General features: G+C 43.9%; 9 protein-coding genes and 1 non-coding gene across 10 annotated transcripts; 5 read left to right on the top strand and 5 right to left on the bottom strand.

The window, feature by feature from the left end:
• Window positions 1–370: 370 nt before the first annotated feature.
• Window positions 371–3,073, top strand: O0I10_000778 (elongation factor 2; the record flags this gene model as incomplete). Its single annotated transcript, XM_058480883.1, has 4 exons — window positions 371–373; window positions 436–685; window positions 757–1,001; window positions 1,073–3,073. 4 exons carry the CDS (start codon window positions 371–373, stop codon window positions 3,071–3,073), a joined length of 2,499 nt encoding a protein of 832 aa, XP_058348447.1.
• A 129-nt stretch (window positions 3,074–3,202) lies between these two features.
• Window positions 3,203–4,526, bottom strand: O0I10_000777 (uncharacterized protein; the record flags this gene model as incomplete). Its single annotated transcript, XM_058480882.1, has 5 exons — window positions 3,203–3,433; window positions 3,497–3,673; window positions 3,745–4,074; window positions 4,156–4,331; window positions 4,412–4,526. 5 exons carry the CDS (start codon window positions 4,524–4,526, stop codon window positions 3,203–3,205), a joined length of 1,029 nt encoding a protein of 342 aa, XP_058348446.1.
• Window positions 4,527–4,620: 94 nt separating this feature from the next.
• On the bottom strand, window positions 4,621–6,833 carry O0I10_000776 (uncharacterized protein; the record flags this gene model as incomplete). Its single annotated transcript, XM_058480881.1, has 9 exons — window positions 4,621–5,282; window positions 5,338–5,419; window positions 5,474–5,640; window positions 5,702–5,793; window positions 5,854–5,984; window positions 6,043–6,104; window positions 6,159–6,581; window positions 6,633–6,704; window positions 6,767–6,833. 9 exons carry the CDS (start codon window positions 6,831–6,833, stop codon window positions 4,621–4,623), a joined length of 1,758 nt encoding a protein of 585 aa, XP_058348445.1.
• Window positions 6,834–9,579: 2,746 nt separating this feature from the next.
• O0I10_000775 (uncharacterized protein) lies at window positions 9,580–11,400 on the top strand (the record flags this gene model as incomplete). Its single annotated transcript, XM_058480880.1, has 4 exons — window positions 9,580–9,654; window positions 9,786–9,911; window positions 9,964–10,521; window positions 10,579–11,400. The coding sequence occupies 4 exons, from the start codon at window positions 9,580–9,582 to the stop codon at window positions 11,398–11,400; spliced, it is 1,581 nt and encodes a 526-aa protein (XP_058348444.1).
• A 351-nt stretch (window positions 11,401–11,751) lies between these two features.
• On the bottom strand, window positions 11,752–13,235 carry O0I10_000774 (uncharacterized protein; the record flags this gene model as incomplete). The annotated part of the gene is made up of 3 exons (XM_058480879.1): window positions 11,752–12,185; window positions 12,255–13,163; window positions 13,223–13,235. The coding sequence occupies 3 exons, from the start codon at window positions 13,233–13,235 to the stop codon at window positions 11,752–11,754; spliced, it is 1,356 nt and encodes a 451-aa protein (XP_058348443.1).
• A 2,173-nt stretch (window positions 13,236–15,408) lies between these two features.
• Window positions 15,409–17,012, top strand: O0I10_000773 (uncharacterized protein; the record flags this gene model as incomplete). The annotated part of the gene is made up of 2 exons (XM_058480878.1): window positions 15,409–15,568; window positions 15,637–17,012. The coding sequence occupies 2 exons, from the start codon at window positions 15,409–15,411 to the stop codon at window positions 17,010–17,012; spliced, it is 1,536 nt and encodes a 511-aa protein (XP_058348442.1).
• A 338-nt stretch (window positions 17,013–17,350) lies between these two features.
• On the top strand, window positions 17,351–17,719 carry O0I10_000772 (uncharacterized protein; the record flags this gene model as incomplete). The annotated part of the gene is made up of 1 exon (XM_058480877.1): window positions 17,351–17,719. One exon carries the CDS (start codon window positions 17,351–17,353, stop codon window positions 17,717–17,719), a length of 369 nt encoding a protein of 122 aa, XP_058348441.1.
• A 35-nt stretch (window positions 17,720–17,754) lies between these two features.
• O0I10_000771 (uncharacterized protein) lies at window positions 17,755–18,075 on the bottom strand (the record flags this gene model as incomplete). Its single annotated transcript, XM_058480876.1, has 1 exon — window positions 17,755–18,075. The coding sequence occupies one exon, from the start codon at window positions 18,073–18,075 to the stop codon at window positions 17,755–17,757; it is 321 nt and encodes a 106-aa protein (XP_058348440.1).
• A 367-nt stretch (window positions 18,076–18,442) lies between these two features.
• Window positions 18,443–20,419, top strand: O0I10_000770 (uncharacterized protein; the record flags this gene model as incomplete). Its single annotated transcript, XM_058480875.1, has 8 exons — window positions 18,443–18,521; window positions 18,588–18,676; window positions 18,736–18,862; window positions 18,995–19,197; window positions 19,292–19,403; window positions 19,458–19,609; window positions 19,670–19,760; window positions 19,821–20,419. The coding sequence occupies 8 exons, from the start codon at window positions 18,443–18,445 to the stop codon at window positions 20,417–20,419; spliced, it is 1,452 nt and encodes a 483-aa protein (XP_058348439.1).
• A 444-nt stretch (window positions 20,420–20,863) lies between these two features.
• O0I10_000769 lies at window positions 20,864–20,935 on the bottom strand. Its single transcript has one exon. It is a non-coding gene; the product is annotated as a tRNA-Glu (tRNA).
• Between the last annotated feature and the right edge of the window lie 4,484 nt (window positions 20,936–25,419).

Genomic DNA, 25,419 nt, shown 5'->3' with positions numbered 1-25,419 from the left:
AAAGTTTGTGGCGGGGGAGCAAAGCTCTGACGGGGGCAAGGTGTAAATCGGGGCAAGGACACTGATTGCATTTGAGTACATCCCTTCCTTCACACTCAAACGTCAAAATGGGTATGTAAAATCAATGCATCCATCACATGCACCCATCCATCATCCATCCATGGCCATAGCTGTGGGATGAGCACATGTGTATCTGTGGGAAAATGTACTAAAACTTTATTATCCTTCTTTGTTTACTTGTTGATGCCTGATTAGTGGTAAGTGTCTATAGATAGCCTGCCTGCCCGGCCCATTCAATGACATGGAAACTCAATTCGCTACTTTTCTTTGAATGAAATAGAACTTTACTGTTGAGGAGATCCGTGGTTTGATGGTAAGTGTCGCATTACAACCCTTGTGGAAGCGCCCCAGCAGGTTTACTCATTCTATCTATAGGACAAAGTTACCAATGTCCGTAACATGTCCGTCATTGCTCACGTCGATCACGGCAAGTCTACTTTGACCGATTCCTTGGTGTCCAAGGCCGGTATTATCTCTGCTGGTCGTGCTGGTGAAACTCGTTTCATGGATACCCGTAAGGATGAACAAGAGCGTGGTATTACCATCAAGTCCACTGCTATCTCCATGTATTTCCCTCTCGCCGACCCCAAGGATGTTGAGGAAATCAAGGGCCAAAAGGTCGATGGTATGTTGCTTGTCTATGTGTGTATAAAGGATGGTATGAGCCATTGATTGACTAATGTATCTCTATGATAGGCCACGAATTCTTGATCAACTTGATTGATTCTCCTGGTCACGTTGATTTCTCTTCTGAAGTCACTGCTGCCCTTCGTGTCACTGATGGTGCTCTTGTCGTCGTCGATTGTATTGAAGGTGTCTGTGTGCAAACTGAAACTGTGTTGCGTCAAGCCCTTGGTGAGCGTATCAAGCCCGTCATCGTCATCAACAAGATCGATCGTGCTTTGCTCGAATTGCAATTGGAGAAGGAAGAACTTTACAACGTATGTATATTATTCATCATCTTGACGATCAATGATGAATGGCTTTATTCATCTTTTATTCTTTCATTTAGGCTTTCTCTCGTACCATTGAATCCGTCAACGTCATCATTGCCACTTACTTTGATGAAGCTCTTGGTGATGTGCAAGTCTATCCTGAGAAGGGTACCGTTGCTTTCGCCTCCGGTCTCCACGGTTGGGGTTTCACTCTTCGTCAATTCGCTGTCCGTTACTCCAAGAAGTTCGGTGTTGACAAGGAAAAGATGATGCAACGTCTTTGGGGTGAGAGCTACTTCAACCCTAAGACCAAGAAGTGGACCAACAAGGGCACTGATGCTGATGGCAAGCAATTGGACCGTGCTTTCAACATGTTCGTTTTGGACCCCATCTACAGAATCTTTGATTCTATCATGAACTTCAAGAAGGACCAAACCGCCACCCTTTTGGAGAAGCTCGAGATCAAGCTTACCAATGAAGAAAAGGATCTTGAAGGCAAGCAACTTCTTAAGGTTGTTATGCGCAAGTTCTTGCCTGCTGGTGATGCTCTTTTGGAAATGATCTGTATCCACTTGCCTTCCCCCGTCACTGCCCAAAAGTACCGTGTTGTCAACTTGTACGAAGGTCCTACTGATGACGAGTGCGCTGTTGGTATCCGTGATTGTGACCCCAACGGTCCTCTTATGATGTACGTCTCCAAGATGGTTCCTACCTCCGATAAGGGTCGTTTCTACGCTTTCGGTCGTGTCTTCTCTGGTACCATCCGTGCTGGTCTTAAGGTCCGTATCCAAGGTCCTAACTACGTCCCTGGTCAAAAGAACGATTTGGCTATCAAGTCCATTCAACGTACCGTTCTTATGATGGGCCGTAACACTGAAGCCATTGATGACTGCCCTGCTGGTAACATTATTGGTCTTGTTGGTGTTGATCAATTCCTGGTCAAGTCTGGTACCATCACCACCTCCGAGTCTGCTCACAACATGAAGGTCATGAAGTTCTCTGTTTCTCCTGTTGTGCAAGTTGCCGTTGATGTCAAGAACGCCAACGATTTGCCCAAGCTTGTTGAAGGTCTTAAGCGTCTTGCCAAGTCCGATCCTTGTGTCTTGACCTACACCTCCGACTCTGGTGAACACATTGTTGCTGGTGCTGGTGAACTTCACTTGGAAATTATCTTGAAGGATCTTGAAGAGGATCACGCTCAAGTCCCTATTCGCACTGGTGACCCCGTTGTCCAATATCGTGAGACCGTCACTGCTGAGTCTTCCATGGATTGTTTGTCCAAGTCTCCCAACAAGCACAACCGTATCTACATGCGTGCTGCACCTTTGGATGATGAGCTTGCTAACGAGATCGAAGCTGGCAAGATTGGTCCTAAGGATGATTTCAAGGCTCGTGCTCGTATCCTTGCTGATAAGTATGAGTGGGATGTTACTGAGGCCCGTAAGATTTGGTGTTTCGGTCCCGATGCCACTGGTCCCAACCTTGTTGTTGATGTCACCAAGGCTGTTCAATACTTGAACGAAATCAAGGATTCTTGTGTTGCTGCTTTCCAATGGGCTACCAAGGAAGGTCCTCTTGCCGAAGAAAACTTGCGTGGTACCCGCTTCAACATTCTTGATGTCACTCTTCACGCTGATGCTATCCATCGTGGTGGTGGTCAAATCATTCCTACCTTCCGCCGTGTTGTGTATGCTTCCATGCTCACTGCTCAACCTGGTATCCAAGAGCCCATGTACCTTGTCGAAATCCAAGTTCCCGAAAGCGCCATTGGTGGTATCTACTCTGTTCTCAACCGTCGCCGTGGTGTTGTCTTCTCTGAGGAACAACGTCCTGGTACTCCTATGATGACCGTCAAGGCTCACATGCCCGTCAACGAATCTTTCGGCTTCACTGCTGATCTTCGTGCTGCCACCGCTGGTCAAGCTTTCCCTCAAGCTGTCTTTGACCACTGGTCTGCTATGAGCGGTGATCCTTTGACCCCTGGTAACAAGGTCTACGACATCATCCGTGCCGTCCGTAAGAGAAAGGGTCTTGTTGAGGACATTCCTGGTCTTGACAAGTACTACGACAAGTTGTAATAGAGCTTTCCTGTATGTAAATAGAAGTATAAAAAAACCACAAACGCACACAATGCAATGCCAGCAATATATAAAAAAGTATCATCTTTTTGTTTCAACTTGTGTAAAAAGAAACATCTATATCGTTTTCTACAATATGTGTATATAATTGTTGATCCTCTCCTTTTGATTTTGCGAAATGCATTCAGCGATCCATACGATATTCCTAATCTCTTGCTCTCTCAGCTTGACGTATGCATAAAAGATGCCGTAATTGAATTGCTGTTGAAATGCCAATCGATTCAAGAAAACTTCATGCTCGAAAAACTTGTCTTCCACGGTCTTGTCACCAGTTGCAGTATCAAAGAAATCACGATATTCCTACCCCATCCATCAATCAATCCATAGTCCATGCATTGCACCTGTATCCTCCTTATCTCATACCTGGAATACTTCACATGCTGCTTTTACTTGCTCATATTCATCCGCTGCTGCCAATCGTGCATTGCCTTCTGGATAAAGTCGACCAATGGTGGGAAACAGATTCCTGCGTTCATGTTTTGGTAATTCGGTGCCAAATGAATTGATGGTAATATTGATGGAGCGTCGATCCGCTTCAAACTAGGGGATTGCGTATGAGTGAGTGAATCATTATCCTCATCCTCCTCCCCTTCTTTGTGTTTTTCATTTACCTGCAGGATGTCTCCCATCACTTCAGCTGTTGCTCCTCCCAATTCCTGACAATAATCATAAAAGTCTTCCAAGTAGGCCTTGTATAAAGTGTTGCGAATGATTTCAATGTTGAGTTCATCCAAATCTTGAGCACTGAGACAGTTGGCAACATAGGGCGCAAGAGGCGTTTCCACCAACACGGTATTGTATAATTCAGCGACCGTTGTTGCCACACATAGTGCCGGCATTGCATCAAATCGACCCAAAGGATGGCATCGGGCTAATAATTCTTGCGTATTGCGTTCGTGCAGCGTACCGGTAATGAGCAAGATCACGTTATCAATCATGTACTGATATCTATTAACCCATCCCACCCCTGAATATTAGCCACATCACACATTCAAACCTTCTTCCAACATGTGTCTTCATACTTGCGTAATATAGTCTAAAAACTTGGAGAGTGGTGCTACTGCATTGTCACGAATGTAGTTGAATTCATCCACCAGCCGATCCGTCAAGCGATCCGCAAACGTCGATGTCGCGATAGGTGAAGGCTCATTTTGTAATAGGTTGCCGTAATCTGTAGCGCCAAGTTGCAAACGTAGATCTTTTACGTGGGAAGGAGTGTGTGTTAAAAGAAAGAGTGGGAAAATAGAACAAAGAAAAGGGATAAAAAAGAACACTCACCCTCCAGTGTCTCACATTGAGTAAGATTCATGTATTGGGTTGTCGTCAAGATACCGGAAAAGAATCCACGCAACACGCCATCAATGTATCCGTTGTTCTCGTTATAGAATAACATGAAAGAAAAGAAGAACGAATAATGCAGCTAGAACACCACTTGAATCTCAGGAGATTAAGGTAACACAAAATGAAATGCAGCCAGCAGCTCTTGTTTATCGTGGTTGAAAGAATAAATTCCTTTTTGATGGTCCTTGTTCTACTTTGGGTCTTTTCACTGATCCTACTACATTCGGTTGACTAGTAGCCCTCTCTTCTAATTGTAAATCTAATGCAAAATGATAATCCGTATGCTCATCCACCTCATCAATGGGAATTGATTTGAAACACTTGTCGCACTTCCAATATTGGCCATTGTCCTCATTCATGTCTTGATGGCTCCTTTTACAAAAGTGATCCAAAGGTCCTGATTTTCTCTTGTTGGGTGTGGATGACGATGATGATGATGATGATGATGATGGCGATGATGACGGCTGTTTTTTGCTGTAAAACTCCAAAATGCTTCCTTTCTTAATGGCCGCTTCATTGGAGAGTGAGGATGATGACGATGATGATGGTGGAGGTGTCTCTAATCGTGGTGATGATGGTGTTGTCAATTCAACTTTTGGGGTATTTGATGGTGGTAGTGGTGATGAATGTGCGTTTTTGCTGGATGACGATGATGATGATTCTCCATTCTGAATAAAGAACTGGGAAATGTCGCAATGCTTTCCTGCTTCATCCGCCACAAGCCCAGTTGCTTGCAATGCAAAGCCGATGCATGGATACAATCCTTCAATCGATGATAGTGCTTCGGTCACTTTTTGCAATAGCCTCTCTATTGTCATGTTTTAGCCCATATGTTACAATAGGAATGATGTTGGAATACGAACCTGGATTGCGGAAATTTGCTCGTGAATACATTGGTAACGACTTGGTTCGGTAGATTGTGTCATGCGTGGCTCGAAAGTGTATCTAGCAAAGAAGTCAATACGGTGATGGTACATGGCATGGCCTTGATTCACTTACTGTCAATGTCTTGGGCCACAACGAGAAATCCTCCAAATTTGTCATGATGCGGTTGTGAAGCTCTGCGCTCATTATCCCAATCCAATTTTGCATTTGCTTTGCATCCTTCACTGGCTTTACAAACGACTTGGCTGCCATCAATGACTTGGGTGCCTTCGTAGGCAAAACTATGATGGTATACACTCTTTAGCATCGAACATTTGCTTCCCTTCCAAGAGCACGTCTTACCTTCTTCATCATCTTCTCCTCGTACAATATTGTAAATCCATGTCCCTGTCGACTCTCCAAATTTCCGCCGAAGATCCTCAAGGCTAAATTGCCTATACGATAACGGTAACGGTTATGAACCAAATCCAAGTACCTCTTTAACGCCCACATACCATACATCACCAGCCGTACTTATACCAAGATCAGCCTCCACTTCATTGCCAAGCTTGCCACCCAAATTGCGTATATTCATGAAGGGCATGTCGTGCATGAAATCTTGTACTCCACATGTACGCACCACCGTCTACACAACATACAACATTAGCACGTGATTCGCTCATCGTTCTTCATCACTGATTTACCTGGTTATTAGGCTTGTTTTGGCTTGATCCTAACTTTGCAACTACCTTGTTGTGTGCAATGCCTATAGTAAAGTATTAGCCTATCGTATAAGGCCCATAGAAAAAATACATATTACCTGCTGAGCAAGTATAATGAAGCTCATCATACACCTCTTGACGAATTTCTTTTGCAATCCTTGCACCCACGGCTAGCTGTAGATCCTTCCATGTGGTTGTGGTCTCTTCTTTCCCAATGGGCACACCAAGTTCATCCCAATCGATATCCACGCCGCATACTTCATCATCGATCTTATCCGAAAGATGGGGTACATATTCATCGATGATCTTTTTGTTGACGGTATCAGTCAAATCAAGGAATCCTTCATCCAATCCTATCCTCTGAATTGTCTTGCAGTACTTGCGGAAGATCTTGAATATATTCTTGGATGCCGCACGATAAGGATCAAGGGAGACTTTATGAGTGGAGCGACTTGGTGATGGATAATACTGGGGCTCGATATCTCCAGGGCCATACGTTGCCACGTGAAGGAACTTGATATCTATCACAAACACAGTAAGAGAACCATCGCTTTGAGGATACCATGACTTACCAGGACATATCTTTAGCGCTTCAGGAAGAGATGTACGTTTCTTGACACCTGCTCGTCGTGCTGGGTAATTCACTACACCACCAAAAAAATACATTCATTACACACACGTCTATGTACATTATCACCACTCATACCTGCTATAAGAAGATCCCATTGTCTCACTGCAGCCGGCTGCTCTGGTGGTATGCCGAGTCGTGTCATTTCTGTATTGGATCGGTCATTAGCGACGTGTTGCTCCCTTGGTTACAAAACTACTACTTGCCCACTTGACAGTAAAAGCAATCTATGAAACGGCAATGGTGAGTACAACATTGGAATTGCCTTTCTCCATGAGTACGCCATAACACTCACCCAAGTCGATATGCACAATGCATCGTGATCCTTTGAGACTGGTTGGCAGATCCGACATTTGGAAGAGGAGATAATGCGCAGCCAAATATCGGGAAGGCGAGTCGTGGTACAAAACTCAGTGTGGCGCGCTCATGCTTGTGCGTATGGCATCAATGCAGGTTGGCTTTTACACAGGCACAGATATCGAAGCAAGTGAAAGAAGGAATCGTAGATGTACATTTACTTATTGAACAATAGACACGGCTTCATTATCCAAAAAGGCTATCTTTGTGTTCAAGAAGAATGAGTATCCATAACCATAATAAAGGCTGTCCATTGTTGTCAACCAGCACGAGTATCTTCTTTTCTTTGTCCCTTTGGCTTTGGCTTTCTTTTTGAGCTTGTTCACTCTTTGATTCGAACCATGTCATATGACTTTGGCGTCTCTACGCAGCAGCATACATCCTTGATGTATGGGGTTGATGATCAAACAAGAAATGAGGTATCGGTAAGCAACCATAAATGAGATTCAACAATGACATGATCCAAATACTTTCAAGGAAGCAAAGTGGTATCGATTCTCTTTATTGGGGGAGCATGAAATGATTCCCTTGTCTATCACAAAATGCAACGTCGCTATGGCAACCGTTATGCTGCTATGTCCTCGATACGATCAGCTACCCCTTTGTCTGTCCTTTACATACGTGAACAGGCTATCATCCATCTCCTGATGCAAGGTATTATAACGTCAAACTCTAATGTCCATAACTGATGACCTACATTATACAAGAGGCTTGTGTTACCAGCATGGCAACCTTATATGAGGTGTCTGAGGACAAGATAGCAACGATTTTTTCTTTCGATCCAGGTCAGTGCGGCCCACCATCGGAGAGAGTAATGCCACTGGCAACACTTTGAAGCTGCACCAAAGGCGACCTTATTCTAAATCATGCACTTGGAATTGCACCTTTCACATGTATTGTTTGATGGTTGATGAAATAAATGGCAACGTTGACAAGGAGAGAAAGAACAAGAGTTTTATGGTGGACTCGACGCGATGCTAGTAGTACTAGTATATCGTTATCGTAGGGAGCACAAATTCTGACACTGCCGTATCCAATTTGGAAGTAAGAACACCTCCTCGAATATCCAAGATGCCGGATGCATCATCTCAGAATGAACGAAAAGGAAATAGAACACATTGCACCACAAGTCAAACATAACAAATGAGAAGTGACCACAACAGAATTCAATAAAATGATCTGCAAAGATAAAAGTGTAGCCGTGTGGGAGTTTAACCCTATCTACGACATCATTGTGTATCAATAGGCTATTTCTTGCAACGACAAAGCATCCCCTTTTCTGCTGCTGCTGTAATTCAATGGCGTGGATACAGGGTGTCTGTGTGTTGGGACATTGCTAAAATGGCCAAGTTGGTCAATGTAGAGCTTGTACTTTAAAAATTTACAAAAGAAGTGTCATATCATTCATTGCGCTCCCCGCTCAATGAAACCGTGAGATTTACATCCACATCCATGAGCTGATAAAACGTGGCTCTGAGGAGAAAAACAGGGCCCTGAACATGGGTTTTCATGCGTGGGGGATGTTCCATGACATGACACATAGTCAATCTTGCATATGATCCAGGGGCTGGGGATAGCCGAGAAACAGAAAAATGATGCATTCCGACCTTCCGGATACTTGTATGCGTTTTTGCTAGAACCAGACCAATGTCATGTGGTATGTGTGTGTATGTGTATGTTTTCCTCACTGCGCCTGCATAGTATCGTTTTGGTGTGCGAAACTCCTTTATCCCTGTGTGTGTGTGTTGTGCATCCCCACTCCCATGGGCCATAAAGTGTGGCTCTGTTCTTTGACGGTGTAACGCTCTTGCCATATATCACACACACAACAACGGATATGCTTCCGGTATGGCCGACTATAACACAACGCTGCACACCCATACACAATCCACTCTATGTCTTCATTACACCACTTTTTCTAAGCCTGTTGCTTTTGACAGATATGGATTGGTAGCTCTCTAGTGGTGTGTGGTGTGACAGAAACATAGCGGACATTGGGGGCAGGTTAGGGAATAGATGGTAACACCAAGTGAAGCTGGCTCTTGGGACAATACTATTGGAGATGTTTCAAATCGCAAGGTTCGACGAGGATGCGCTCAAGGATGAAAAGTAAGAGGGAACGGGGGAACCATGTCAACTTTGCTTTTTTCCTTCTTCTCTTTTCTTTTCTTGGCCCCAGCTTGGGTTTATGTCCGACAAGTCATAACTGTGCTTTGCAGCAACAAAAAGAAGAAAGAAAAAGCCGTGTCATTGTTGTTGTTGTTGAACGATAATAGGTGTGTTGTGTGCTCCCCCCAGGCATTTGGCAGCAGCGCCCTCCAAAGGATCCGCACTCTCCCCCGCTGCCCCTTTTTTCTGTTGCGTATATGATCACCAATCAAATTAGCTCTCTCTTTTTACTCTTCAACAGGAAAATCAATCCACAACCATCAACAAGCGAATATTGCTGGCATAACCATCGTCATTTCAGCATCCTATAACGATACGTAAACGCCGTGTGTTTGTGTATATATATATATGGTATCGACCCAACCATGTCAAGCGAATCGAGTAGCCAAAAACCGCCACAACAACGTCAAGCTCAGACGAGTACGACAACAGAGAACCCGGTAGGTGTATACTGGGGGGTGGATGATAGGTGCGCGATTCGTGTATAAAAAGTGATAATGGGGTGGTGCTCCAACATGTGCTCCTTTGTGCTTATCCAAAACAATGTATGCGTTCGTTTGCGTGTATATAGCTCGAGCCATTTTACGAGCAGCTGCTCAAACTTTCCTTCTCAGACAGTGTAACCGCCATCGAGCATTGTCGTGATCTATGTGCACAATATGGTTTCACTGTCAAGCAAGAAGCAAGTGCGCACAGGGTATGAAATCATTGTTCCTATATAAAACCTTGATTAACATGTGCTCTTTTAGAATATTTACGTCTTTTGTTCTCGTGAAGGTCAACCTGATTCACAACGCAAAAAATCCAACCCAAAACGAAAACGACCCTCCAAACGATGCGACTGCCGCTGGCGAGTGGTCCTTCATCAACAAAACGGCAATTGGGAATTTCGAAAGTCACTTAATCCAGAAGCTGCTTTCCATAACCATGAATTATTGCGCCCTGAAGAAGTCGATCGGAGCTGGCCACAAGATGTCATTGATATGATTTACGAGCTTGCACGTACCCAATTGCCGACTGCAGATATCCGAGCCAAAGTACAAGCTGAATTTCCTGATATTAGTTGGAATGAACGTCGTTTTTATAATCGTCTTTCGGAAGAACGACAAAAGATTAGGCTGCGTGAAACAACGGCACGCACGCGTAAGCTATCGTCGCTGTGGGCTCGCATTTGCTCAGCTGCCGCTGGTAGTGAGGAACTTACAAATTACGTTGAAGCCGAGCTGTACAAATTATCATTGGCAACATGTCAATTGGGTCGATTAGATCCACAATCCCTGCATGATCCCGTCATAGAAAATGAAGAGGTAAATGGTTGACAACAATGATGCAAAAGTGCAATTTAATTCATAGCCGTATCCTAGACTACCACATCATCCTCATCAGCATCCTCATCAGCACAACAACAGCAACGACAACAATCTCAATCAGCAACCACTACCACAACAACCACTTCTTCATCTGGCAACAACACCAACACCAATAGCAGCAATAAATTACCCGAGGCACCTAAAGGATTTACATCCGTGGTGATTCCCAAATCCACGTATTTCATCAAAACGCACAATCAACGTGATCGAGCATCCAAACGTCAACGTATAGCAGCGGTATCCACACCCAATACGCAAACGACATCTACGACCACAGCAGCACCAGCAGCAGCGGGCTCGTCTCATCTTGCACCTCATCCACAGCAACAGCAGCAACATCAGACAGCCACCACCCCTTTTGTTTATCAATATGGTGGGATGACTTTACCGACAACCACCGCTATGCCCAACTATGAATTCCAATATCAGTCGTATCCAGCAGCAGCAGCAGCAGCCATGCAACATCATGTGTCAGGTCTTTTCGATAATAGGACACCACCTGCTCCATCCACAGGACCAACAGCAGGCGAAGCAGCAGCAGGTGCTGATCAACAACAGCAACAACAGCAACATTCGGCGGCAGCAGCAGCAGCAGCAGTAGCAGCAGCAGAAAACATGCGACGAGGTAGTCATCATGATTTATACCAGCAACATCCCTTGTATCCACATCAACAACACCATCACAGGCTCATTTTACCAGCACGAACTCCTTCCAATACGACCAATGAATTACTCTTGCATCATCATCGACATCCTGAACATCCCCCAGAAACACCTATGCCTGGTCAACCTCCTCCGCCTCCTCCTCCGCAATGATATCAAATCAAAATAAAAGAAATAATGCTCATTTGCTTTATCATGCATTCTTCCCAATTCCTCATTGTATGTATGTGTAATGCATCACATGGCCGTTTCATTGTCTCAGAGTCGAAAAAGGCAATTCTTTAATATATATACAGAATATTTTGACCAAGGCCAAAAGAAGGTAAAACGAGAGCGTGTGTGTGTGGTTTGGTGAATGGGGGGTTGGTGTGGGTTGGGGGTGTTGGCATTTGGTGTATGCGTAATGTTGTGTGTTGTAAAAATGTAGGTCGTTGTTATGGTGCTTGAGTTGTTGTCATTTGGATGTCGATGCGTCATGTGATGTGTCGTGGAGAGATGATGCTGTTACGCATTCGTTTTGTTGGTTAAAGCAGCCATTGGGGTCTTTTGCTTTTTAGCCTCTCTTTTTTCTTGCTCATAAGCTTTGGATGGAGGTGGCACGTAGGAATGACGATTGCGACCAAGCTTGGGTGGGATCTTCCAAAAGTATTGCTTGTCCTGAAGTGTGCATTTACGTGCACTACGACCCACATGCGTGTACTCGGCTCGTCGCCATTCGACAGGATCAGCTTCACTGTTGTAGTAGTATAGGTTTTCTTTGGGTGATCCATCAGCTGTTTTGCCCTTGCGCACAATTTCACCAAAGAAAGGCTTCTCCTTCAACACCTTTTGTATACGTTCCTTCCACATCTCACGAGGTTGTGATCGATACATGGGATGTGTACTCATGATACGCGAGCAAATGTCACTGATAGGCATCGAGGATTTACGCGAGAATACTATAGATAGAGAGATAGATATGATTGAGTGACCTCCAATTCAGATATAAAACAACATGATCCACTTACCCAAAGCATCAATAATAATCTCGGCAAAGTCAATGCCATCATTTTCATTGTTCTCCTCATTCTCCTTGTTCTCTTCAATATCCACTTGTTCAACCTTGCGCTTCTCATTCAACTGTGGCTTCTCCTCTTCTTCTTGTTCTTCCTTTTTCATATCGACATCCACAGGTGATGATGCTGGTAGTTGTGGTGGAGGCGTTGTATTGACAATATCCACATCCTTTTGTTCACATGCAACAACGTCTTCTGTTGATTCAATGTTCTCGTTCTTGTTGGTGGACACAGCTTCTTCCTCCTTCACATCATCATCCATCACGGGCTTTTGCTCCACGACATGCTCTTTTTCTTCGAATGGTGGTGGTGACAAAGGACGTTGCTGATGGTGCAATTCCTTGTTGTTGTTGTTGTTGTTGTTGTCTGGGAAAAGCATACCCAAATCAGGATACATAAAGGTGATTTTGGAGCCGAGAATGTTGATATTAGCACCATCTTCAAGTTCGATACGTTCATGCTGACGGTAGATGACATTGTCGACCATGGCACCATTCAAACCAACAACGATGAATTCATAGCGATTGATATCAGATTTGAATTCGATACGGGCATGGATACGACTAATTTGGCGGTTACGCTTGCCGATTTTGATGGTTGCGTCGCTACCTCGTCCAATCGTAATAGGTTCAGTACCACCCAACAAAATAATGGGTTGTTTAGTGGGTCGTTGCTGGAAGACCACATCCACACGCTGTTGCTCCTCTTCATAATTCTCTTCATCGTTGGGATTCAATCGAGACGTGTCAACCAAGTCATCCGAGCTGAAATGCTGCTGCTTTTCGACAGGCGAGTCAGGGGCCATGTAGCACTGATTGACTTCTTGAAATGGTGCGCGTGTAGGTGATGACCAAGGAGATGCTGAAAGGGTGTTAGTCTTGTCATGGGTTATCATATTACAAGAATGAAAGGATGCTTACCTTGGTTTTCCATATTGTTCACTTTGATGGATACACAAAGGAAAAGGGAAGAAAAAAAAGGTGAAAAATCAAACTTTGCTATCGACGCGTCTACCCTGTTTTACTTGCACCCAATCAAATCACTTTTTCCTGCCGGCGACTCAATCACGCTCGACTTTTTTTTTCCTTTCTCCTCATCTTTTTTTCCACTCTCCCTAAAAAGCGCGCGTGACCCCTCTACTACGCGCGTCGTATCAGCTATTTTTCTCCACACAAATGACAATAAATGCTTCAATCCTAAAACAAAGCTGTTCCCATTCGATGTGCTACTCTACTACTGCTACAAAGGAATACCATGGATGAGTAAGCCTAAAAACGGATCATCAAACAAAATCCATTTCTCGTGTGTAGGTGATGATAAGACCCATTTAACCACAACAATGCTGCTTTTCTCTCTTTCCCATCACGCCATTTCCCATTGTTTGACTGGCTGTAAGTGATCATGTATACTTGCCAACCTGCAGCAGCATACACGGGATGAAAGTAATCAATGATACAAGAGATAGATGGCTTGTCCACATGGATCACGCATAAAGTGTATTTGGTCCCGCATATGTAGTACTTCTACTTTTGCTCCTCTGGGTCTTCATTAGGATTTGTGTATAGTCATGGAGCCTCTTTTTATGTTCACTTGTATTAGAGAAGCCACCTATTCGAATGATGGTGATAATAAAGCAAGAGGTTTACTCTAATATCGCGCTAAAAAGGGGCTCTTAATTCGAATGTATATATATCCTGGGCTTGAATGCTTGAGCGATGTGGAACCTATGAGGGAGCGAGGCTTGTGGTCGCTGATTAGAAATGAGGGGATGGCTGTGTACGTCCCCGTTATTGCTTTTGGTGCATTGCAACAAGACTAAGGATGATAGATCGCACTTCTAGAACCTGGTATGTGGATGACAGATGAAGAAGAAGGGGTAATGATCCTGGGAATGGAAAGATCCCTCCTCCTCGTCGATTATGGACATGCCAAATTTGGACATTGATGTATGTCATCCAAGAGATCTCAAATACGACTTGTCGATGTTGCAACCCAAGTTCATTAAACAAGGTTAAGCGCCGTTGTTATATTATACCAGCGATCTCCGTAGTAATATCCAATATTTTGGGTACCCGAAGAAAGGAAAGAGAGTTCTCATTCGAGTTATTGCATGCAATTTTATGTAGGTACACGCCACTTGATCATGCTAACATTGGCTGTCAAGGTCCATGTTGCCCAAGGTAGCAGTGATAAAAATAGTGATGGTGTAAGCGTATTTTCTCATTGTAGTAGTAACAATGTTGATGTTGTGATACGAATGGCTTCCTTGTCCAGATCCTCGGGAGGAGGAGGGAGGTTCCCATGGTTAATGAAAAGAGCGACATTTTCATGCAATGGGACACCGACAATAATTAAGGCGAAGACTAGTATGTGAAGAAGAATAAAAAGGGGGTTACGCATTACCGCACGTGGCGAGTACTTTATGGATAAGGTGATCTTAAAGATAGGGCTTGAGTGACATTGGAAGAAAAGAAAGAGTATGTGTGTACAAGGACGGTCGATAACATTTGCCATGACACAGAATGTGAGCATTTGTGAAGGATGTTGGGATGGGCGGGTGTGGTTGATTGAATGAATAGAGTTTTCCCAGAAGGAATTTGTGAACTAAAGATGGCAAGGTTGCACATCAAGTAATTGCTTCTGGGAGAAGATAACAATTTTCACGTGCTCCGTCTGAACTACGAAAAGAGACGTGTTTTGTATGATGCTGCATGTTTCGGATAACGTTTGTTGTCCTTGTCGGAAGGGGAAATCAGTATAGGATGATAAGGGTGTCTGTGCACCAAGAGACATAGGGCAAGGGGGAGTGTTATTAATTGATTTGAAAGAGACAAAAGATGAAACTGTGATTATTGTTTTGATCCAACAACAACATTTACACCAATCCAATGGTGCTGTGGGGGATGGACCGTGTAACATGTATTCTCGAGTGAGCGCGTGAAAATGAAACGGAATGCCGGTGTTTGAATAAGGTGCACCCACACAGACGCACCCACACACATACACACACACCCACACACTCTCTCTCACTCACCTACTCCACCGCTTCCTTTTCACTCTTTCCCTTCTCACCCTACTTTTTTGTTCCCTTAACTTTATATTCCAAATGGCCTTCTCACAACATCACGACCCACATGCAACACCAGCACCGGTCCATTCAACACCGGCTCCTCCACAACCAAGTCAAGATTGGTTATACTCAGGCCATGGCTTCCAGTCGAATTACGGCCATAGTGCTCCTCTCCAGGAACCTGTCCCTTTCGAGGGTAAGCTTTGCTTGGCAATTGAACTTGGAGTAAACTTGATCATTAAACACACCCATTGTCTCTTTCAGACTTCCAATTCAGCTTTGGGTTAGATCCCAACTTTGCTATTCCAGTGCCTCTCGATATCCCACCGGCACCTGTAACCGAAGACAACTCGGGCATGTTGTTTGACGACTCGTTATTCCAAAGCATGGCACCACCAGCACCAGCACCTCCAACTGCATCCAACAATGGCAACACAAGTCTATTGAACGAGGATGATCAACGTATCTTTACGAGCTTCTTGGACAACTTTTGTATGGACCAAGATGTGGAACCATTGCCGAATCATATGCCTTCCTTGTACGATTTACCGCCATCCACCACCAATACATCATATCCACCACAAGAACATGATGATGCTGAAGAAGAAGAACGACGGCGAAACTCGATTTTGAGATCATTGGATGAACAAAAACGTATGCGCCATCGTATACTTGCAGATGCTGCTGTGGCTGCTCATCATCATCAGTCAACAAATACCCCCATTCCTTCATCATCTTCAACATCATCATCATATCATCATCATCATCATCAACACCATCACCACCATGCATCAACAATGGAGTCCTCTTGGCCGTCATCATCATCATCATCCACAACACACAATCACAATGGTAGTGGTAGTGGTGGTGGTGGAGCCATCTTTTTGAAAAAGAGTGACAGCATTGCTACGCCGTATGTGATTCCCTCCAAGCGAAGTGATAAGAAAAAGGCATCGTCACCGTCACTATCACCCTTTGACGATCATCAATCAACACGTCCTACCCCTGCACGACGCAACAAACCACACAAGGAACTCTTGACAGAGGCCGAGAAACGAGCAAACCATATTGCATCTGAGCAGAAGCGGAGGACAACGATTCGAACCGGATTCAAGGATCTGACAGAGATTGTCCCAACACTCAAGAATATCAACAATAGCAAGAGTACCGTTCTTTTCAAAGCTGTGGATTACATTCGATATCTCGAGAAGCGTACCAAGCATTTACATGACAAGGTCCAAACACTTGAGCTACGTATGCAAGTGGAAGGTCGATCCATGATGGTCCATCCCACGGATGGTGCTGGTGGTGCTACTACTACTACTGCTGCTGCTACTGCTGGTGGATATGACGATAAATCGGCTATGATTCGTCAAAGCGAACGAGGGGATGGAGGAGCTATGACCAATGACAAAGGTGACGTTGGCAACAATCATCACAATAGTAATGGTGGCAACGGCAACAACAATAGCAGTACTGAGCAAGCCCTAAGACAGCACAGCATGCAACAAAAGCACCTTATGCAGCTGCAGGAGGAACTTCAAAAGAAGCTTTTGGCACATCATCGAGGATTTACCCGACCCGTACAGGAAGAGATGGATGTGGATGAAGAACCACTCAAAGCTACTGTCTCAGCATAAAATACCCCCCAATCAACCTCTTGTTGTTCTTTTTTTTTCCTTTGTGTCTTATATCCTCATCTGCAAACCCTTATCTCTCTCTCTTCTTCCCCCCACACCCCTCACTTTTTTTTTCCTCCTTCATCTCTTAATCATCTATACGCACACACACACTCTCACACACAATTTTTTTCTATATGATTTTCTATTTGTATTATGTACATTCTTCGGGTACTCTCTTGGTGGATTGGAATGTTGTAAAAGGATCTGATGATCACTACTCTTCTATATATAAATCATTCATTGCTTGAAAGAAATGCAACGTAATCTCTTTTCTTTACTCTTTTGCTATTATAATCATGTTTGGATCTGTAAAGACATTTACATTGATGGCGGTGATGATGGTGTGTGCAGTGAATGCAGGCGTCAGTCCAGTGGAAAAGTGCACCCAAACAAAGCATCTCAGCGCTGCTCAAGGCATGTGTCAGTCTCATGGCGTTAATGATAAGAGCGTTGCATGCGTGTGTACCGAAGCGATGCCTATTTGCGTCCAATCTGATCTCGATCAAACCAAGAAACCCGAAAATTGCAGCCCTGCCATCCATGAAGCTTGCGTCGGCTCTTGTGCATCGGGTGTCTTGGCTGTGAAATGTGCCGGTACCTCAGCAGCCACTTGTATGAGCATTGATCCTGCTGTCAAACAAAAGCTCGCTCAACTTGATCTTTAATTATTATTATATTTAACAATCGGCTGTCTCTTTATTTATTCCTGCTCATTGTCAGCTACACGAGCGTACTTTTTCAATAAAGCAGAGCGTCTATCGTTCCAATCTTCCTGAGACTGGTTGGTATCTGAAGAGGGTGATGGTGAGGGTGGTGGTCGGTTCCATAAGTAATAGGTTGGTGTCCTTTGAAGGTAACGGGCTCGTAAAGGTTGACGTTGTTCATCTTGATCGTCATGGGCAGCATCCGTAGTGTGGCGATGACGATGGCAGCAACAGCACCAGCAGCAGTAGATTGTCAACAAGCCAAGTAGTAAAAAGACGACAGCACCACTCGCAGCGGCAAGGGCCGTGGAAACCATGTATAAACGTTCAAGTTATAAAAGAGAGAAAGGGTCAAGTGCAAAAAGAAGTAAAAAAAATGATACAAAGAGAAAAAAAGGAACCAGCGGAAGGACACCTGAACAATGTCGTGCATGTAAAAAGAGAGGGTGTGGGTGATGTGTGTGATATGCGTGTGATGTGTGTGTGTTGCATGACAACAAAAATCCAATTCATGTCAAGCGCGTGCTCGCTTTACTTTTTCTCTTTCCTTTCAACCCCAATCCCACTACTACAACGACTACTACTACTAATACGCTTTTACTACCATTCTTTTAACGCCTATCTCTTTCTCTCTCTCTTTCTCTTTCTCCCTTTCCTTTCACCACCACCACACACACACACACCATGAGTACTATTATGGATACTGCTGTACGCAAGGCAACTCGTCTTGATTATCAACCTCCCAAAGTCAAACACCTTACAAGTAAACAACCTTTCACTTTGACCACAACCCCAATCGCTCCCATTTGCTGACATTGCCTTCATTCAGCTCTCAATGCGTGGACCTACCAGTATCCAGCTTCGGTGGGAGATATTGTGGACGTGCTCGAAAAACGTTTACGGGAAAACTCTTGGATTGTATGTACCATTCATCTGGTTTTATCATTGGCAGTATTAGAGTATTTATACTATATTAGGTAACGTTCAAAGTGTTGATTATCCTGCATACGTTGATGAGAGAAGGCAATGGAGACCGAGTCATTACATGTGTGGATGCACGACCTTCAGCATTGGATACCAGTCGTTTACGAGAAAAGTCTTCAGGTAAAAGGGTGTGTGTGATGAATGGCTAAAAATAAGGGGAGGAGGTTGGGGGTGTGGTAAAACACCAAGTCAACGACGACGATCCACATTTTTCATTTCCGTTATTGACATGATCATCCGTTCCTTGTTCAGGTACCGCCCACATCCAAAACATTTACGCATACTCGGCCTATCTTCAACAAAAGATTATGGCGTTTCGGGAACTTGGTGTCGATCATGTCAAGTCCACCATGTCTAATAAGACAGGCAGGTTGCGTCGAATGACAATTGATCAGGGTCTCTTGAAGGAAACGGTATTGGTTCAAAAATTGATTGGATCGCTGTTAAAGTGCAATGTAAGTTGGGGGTGTGGTGTGTGGTGCAGTACAGGATGATGTTGATGATGATGGGATCGTCGTTGTCGTCTTACCCATGTTATTTTCCTTATAGTTCCAATTTGATGAAGGCGAAAATGGGATCGGATTACACGCATACCGCTTGCTAGTGGAGGACATGCTGGTCTTGTTTCAAACCGTAAATGAAGCCATCGTCAACATTTTAGGTAAGGGCTTTTTTTAAGGGATTTTATCATTGCTAATCTCTCTTCTACTACTAGAGCATTACTTTGCCATGCCCAAAATGGATGCGAGATTATCACTCGAGGTATACAAGCGCTTTGCAAGGCAAACGGAGCAAATTGTGAACTTCCTTAGCCGAGCTAAAATGCTAGAGAGGGAGCTGGGTATCACTATCCCCATTGCACGTCATGTGAGTATTGCTGCTTATTAATTGACACCTGCTAGGAAGAATTAACCTTGGCATACCTAGGCACCCTTATCATTGGCATCCGCTTTGGCAGAGTACCTAAAAGATGCAGAGGATCGGCCAATGCCAGCTAAACCAACTCCATCTACACAAGGTGATTTACAACAACCCTCTTCTGTTATTCACACGACTCTAATCATCCTTCATCATGTAGATCAACCTGCTCAGCAACAACAGCAATCAACAGCAGCTATCCAACCCCCATCATCATCATCATCATCAAATGCGACGACGTCAATGCTAGTACAGCAACAACAACAAGCACAGCAGCAACAGCCAAAGGAATTGATTGACTTTTTTGCCAGCTTGGACAATGAGACTGTAACAATGGGTACACCTGCCCCTCAACAACAATCAACGCACAATCCTTTTCGAAGCTCGACAATGCCACCTTTGACGCCACCACAGCAACAAACATCCCTCGTAGCGCCAGCACCCATGACACCTTCCATCTCAACGGGTGTTGCACAGCATAATCCCTTCCGTATTGTACCACAATCCAGCACATCAACGCCTACGACCACTGCCTTCAATAATACACCTCTACATCAACAATTCCAGCAGCAACAGCAACCACCACCTTTTATTAATACTAGCTTCCCATCCGCAACACCTACAACACCTCTTCCCATTGGTATTCATTTCACAGGTCAATCAGCAGCAGTATCATCACCCAACAAGTTTAATCCATTTGCAGCATCTCCCAACACAGCTCCACCACAACAAAGCAATCCTTTTGCATCAATGTTTTAAGCTTCATATCCCTGCTGACCCCCATCATTGTACTCTTCATAATAGTAAAAAAGCAGCATCAGGGTTCTATAATAAACAATACCAAATCACCCATTGAAACATAAAATGCTTCATGTTGTATCAATGTTTTGTTCTTCTTGATAGTCCACGTATATCACCATCACTGAGCTCTAACATGTAAATGGCATCCTTACCTTGTCAAAAGCTACATACATATTGCTTTGGCCATCAACTGAACCCATTTGCATGTCCCTTGCCTTGTCAGCCAATAGCATGACATACTCAAGTGTTGTTATTATCGTTTCTCGTCGACAATGAGGCTCTAACATATAAAAAAGATCAAGATAGGAAAAAAATCAACACCCCACCGCTTAATGGTTGTTCCGAAGTGAAAATCCAAAAAACAAAAAAGAATTCAACAACTCGAACCGAGTTGGTTGAGTGTTCCCCCACCGGGAATTGAACCCGGGCCACCGGTGTGAGAGACCGGGATCCTAGCCACTAGACCATAGAGGACGTTTTGCTTCTTCTTATTTTTTATATCGCTCCGCACTATATAAAGCCCCGGAATTCCTAAAAAGGCAGGTCCGAAAATTCAACCGAAGGAAATACAATTGACGCAGCCAATGAAACGGCGTACTGAGTTGTAATCACATCCGCGGATGTAGCACGTGACCCAGCATACTGCTATGGCGAAGACGCTATCATGTACAGGCTTTAACATTGCATTTGACCATTTATTACTGAATCCTACAAGCTATCTTTGATAACTATTATGTTTCACAATTAGGTAAGCTGACATTGGTTACATCCATCGCGTCGCAAATGATAACAGCTTCATCAAGTGGCCCTCCATGGACATTGTCAAGTACATGGAGTATACGGTTCAATCCCCCAGCCTATATGCATGGTGTATAGGATACCTTATAAGATTGACTTGAGCATAATAAAGGGTGTTATAATACTGCTAGTTGAGGCTATGCCTTATTTGACTGTGGCGATTGTAAGCATATGATACCAACGAGTCCATAAAGATGACAAAGGCGCTATTATTCCACCTACACTATCACACTACTTGTATAGCTCTCACAGCCGTGTTGAGTGTTATCATCGCTCAAATATGATTCACCCGGTACCACTTTGTTAAGTACACGTTTTTGTGTTTATACAATCAGCTCCTCGTTATCACCATACACACAATAAAGCCAAGCCAAATGAAAAAGCATGATCCATTTTATATATTTCAACCATTCCTTCATTCATACATGTTTTAGCAACAATCCTTCCATTCAACCCTTTATAGAAAAAACAACATGAGAAGAAAAAAGGGACATTACATAGTACACCAGCCGAAGCAAGATGGATGTTGTTTGTCCTGGCAAAGCTTCATTCTGAAAGGTATGGTTGCCACTGGAGCCCACCGGTCTGTATAATTCTCAGTGCTCGTTCATCAATGAATATCCACTTGTATGCTCAAAAGCTGCAACAAGAAAACCATTTCAAGTACCTTGGGATTACTTACACAGGTGAAGAAATTGACGTTGATCGAATAGTGTACAAGCTATAGGTCTCCTTCCCAATATTGGTGCATACACGTGTGCGTTTGGTCTCGGCGTATCTCTTCAGCTGTATCATACATCATCCTCGCCAATATCAAGCACTTGGAAAACCCTGGAGGCTGTTGCTTGAGAATGACAATGTCACTCAGCGTCATGGACCCTGAAACCCACACATCTACCTGCCATTCAAGCAAAAGTTATGGCAAACCTATTCAATTCATTCTTAGCACACATACACAATGAACGATGTTATTCATTGTTTTACTATACTTGCCTCTTGCATATACATAAAGATCCGTTGTTGCTGTTGGATACTGGAAACTGAAAACCATAGTGTAGTGTTGTCGAGCCGACACGAAGAGCCGAATGAGCCAACGTCTTTGCGATCGAATCTTGCCGCCTATACATACAAGCTAACACGTCGATGGAACAAGTTCGGCTGCAACATTGGACTCTGAATGTACCTGTTGACACCAGGCGTAGAGCGGGAATAGCAACGAATAAGAGGAAGCAACGATATCGCCATGGCAACAACCAACCACCCACCACGCTCACTCTTTAGCACTTGGACACACTCATTCCCTGACAACGCATGTTCAGAACTACATTAATACTTCACAGCCAACAAGAGCACTCTTCTATAATACATTACCTTGATCGGAATGTCGTGAATGGGGTAAAAGTAGAGGAGGGAGAAAGAGAAGAGAAAGCGTTGTCTCAAGTCGTGGAGCTACCGTCCCCCAAGTTTAAATCCCCTACTGCTATTACACTGAGGCCACTCAATTACCCCACATACACCATCCACCCATCGTCATCATCACCCTCACGATAGACAATAGGTAACGTAAATAAAAGAAATGATGATCCTCACGTATAGCAAAAGGGTGTGTGCCATTTTACACTTTACATGATAATGATGATCCAACAACAGCCATTACCTTATTACCAGGTTAGCTCGAGGAATCATGAAAGTTAAATGATGGGCATGCTGGGCTGGAGCAGGACAATCGTTCGTATGCATTGGATTGGACAACAAAGGTGAATGGGAGGAATGGGCTGCTAGCTGGCAGTTTACAAATAACTTTGCAAAATGATTTTTGTGAAATTGGATGATGTTTTGTGTTTGAGCGTTTTCCAGTCAAATCCCCTCGGATCATGAAAGTTGAAGGATGGGAACGCTGGGCTGGAGCAGGAGAATCGTTCACATGCATTGGATTGGGAGACAAAGATGATTGGGATGAATGGGCAATCAAGTGGCAGTTTACGTATAACTAACCAGATAATGATTTTGGATGATACTTCTGTGTTTGAGCATTTTTCAGTCAAATCCCCTCGGATCAAGATAATTGAATCATGGAAATGAATGTCTGGAGGAGGAGAATCGCTCACATGTCATACAGTGGACAACAGTGCCGATTGTGAGGAAATTGCTGTTAGCTCGCAATGTATGGGCTATTGTCAATAGTATACAGTATCATCCTTTCATCCTTCGAGTCATGCAAAGCAGCTGAGTTACCCAAAGGGGTCCTTCTGCATCTTTTGCTCTGCCAGGGTCTAGCCACTTCGCAATGAACAAAGATCACTCTTCGTATAGCATCACGCTTACAAACATAAAGGTGCCTGTATCTCCAAACTTTACAATCAAACGTAGGGTTTTTATTAGAGCAATGTGCTCGGCTTGGCCAACAGCACCTTGTGTGAAAGTTTTAGGTTCAATGTCGCAAACAGCCCAAAAAATATTTTTTGGTCGTCGAAGAAAGTTTCAAGAGGTCGACCCCCGGATCCAGTTTGGCTGGTGGCGACATTGCGAAATCTGAGATTGGCAAGCTTGATAATGAAACTTGCACCCAAGGTGCAGTTGGCCAAGCCGAGCACGTTGCTCTAATAAAAACCCCACGTTTCATTGTAAAGTTTGGAGATACAGACACCTTTCTGTTTGTAAGCGTGATGCTATATGAAGAGTGGTCTTTGTTCATTGTCAAGTAGGTGGACCCTGGCAGAGCAAAAGATGCAGAAGGACCTCTTTGGGTAACTCAGCTAAAAAGTCAGGACTTCAGGGACAATGCATGACAGGTACGCAACCTCACTTTTATGTCATACATTGGCAGCCAATAGCCACTTTTGTGCATTCCCAACCTTTGTGCATTCTATTGTAGGTGGACGATGCTCCTGCTCTAGACATTCATTTCCATGATTAAAGTAGGTTGATCCGAGCTGATTTGGTTGAGTTACGCTCACACAAGATTACATCGGTTGAGCTACATCGAGCGTACTCTATGTCCAGAGTGATGTAATCTCTCTTTGACCGTAGCTCAGTCAAATCAGCTCGGATCAACCTACTTTAATCATGGAAATGAATGTCTAGAGCAGGGGCACCGTTCACATGCAGTGGATCTCGCAACAATGATGATTGGATAAAAGTGGCCGTTAGCTAGCAATACATGCCTGTTCCTAGATGATCCATAAAGTAATTATACATTGACCCTTTCATTCATGCAAACGTAGCTGTGTTACACAACACGACTCTCTGCATCTTTTGCTCTGCCAGGGTCTAGCTACTTTACATTAAACAACGACCACTTCTCATATAGCATCACGCTTACAAACATAAAGGTGCCTGTATCTCCAAACTTTACAATGAAACGTGGGGTTTTTATTAGAGCAATGTCTGGCTTGGCTAACAGCACCTGTGTGAAAGTTTCACGTTCACTGTCGTGTAACTAGCCCAAAAAATATTTTTTTGGTCGTCGTCATGGAAGAGGTCGACCTCCAGATCCAGTTTGGCTGGTGGCGACATTGGTGAAATCTGGGATCGGCAAGCTTGATCGTGAAACTTTCACACAAGGTGCAGTTGGCCAGCCGAGCACGTTGCTCTAATAAAAACCCCACGTTTGATTGTAAAGTTTGGAGATACAGGCACCTTTATGTTTGTAAGCGTGATGCTATATGAGAAGCGGTCTTTGTTTAATGTAAAGTAGCTAGACGCTGGAGAGCCAAAGATGCAGAAGGCGTGTTTGTGTAACTCTGCTCAATATGCATGACTCGAAGGGGCAATGTATCATATTCAGTAACAGCCCATCATTGGCAGCTAATAGCCATTCCCTCCCCTTCACCTTTGTTGCCCAATCCAATGCATGTGAACGATTGTCCTGCTCCAGCCCGTCATCTCCATCCTTCAACTTTCTTGGTCCGAGCTGATTTGGCAACTTTTTCATTTAGAGCGTTCTTTACTTGCAGCAACTTGTCTTAAAGCCTTTTACGTGAACAGCATGTAGTTATTGTTGAGAAGCAGCTTTATTTACGTATAGCATATGGATATGGATATTGGTTTGGGTGCATGAGATGAAGGTCCCGGATACAACGCGTGGAAAGAGGGCCTTTGTTCTTGTCTATCCAAAGTCAACTTGATCACCATGCTTGATGATATCATCGTGAACCATT

The sequence above is a fragment of the Lichtheimia ornata genome (assembly GCF_029851405.1).
Source record: "Lichtheimia ornata isolate CBS 291.66 chromosome Unknown scaffold00002, whole genome shotgun sequence".
NCBI lineage: Eukaryota > Fungi > Mucoromycota > Mucoromycetes > Mucorales > Lichtheimiaceae > Lichtheimia > Lichtheimia ornata.
The sequence above is the reverse complement of the archived record's forward strand: the minus strand, read 5'-3'. Positions and strand labels throughout refer to the sequence as shown.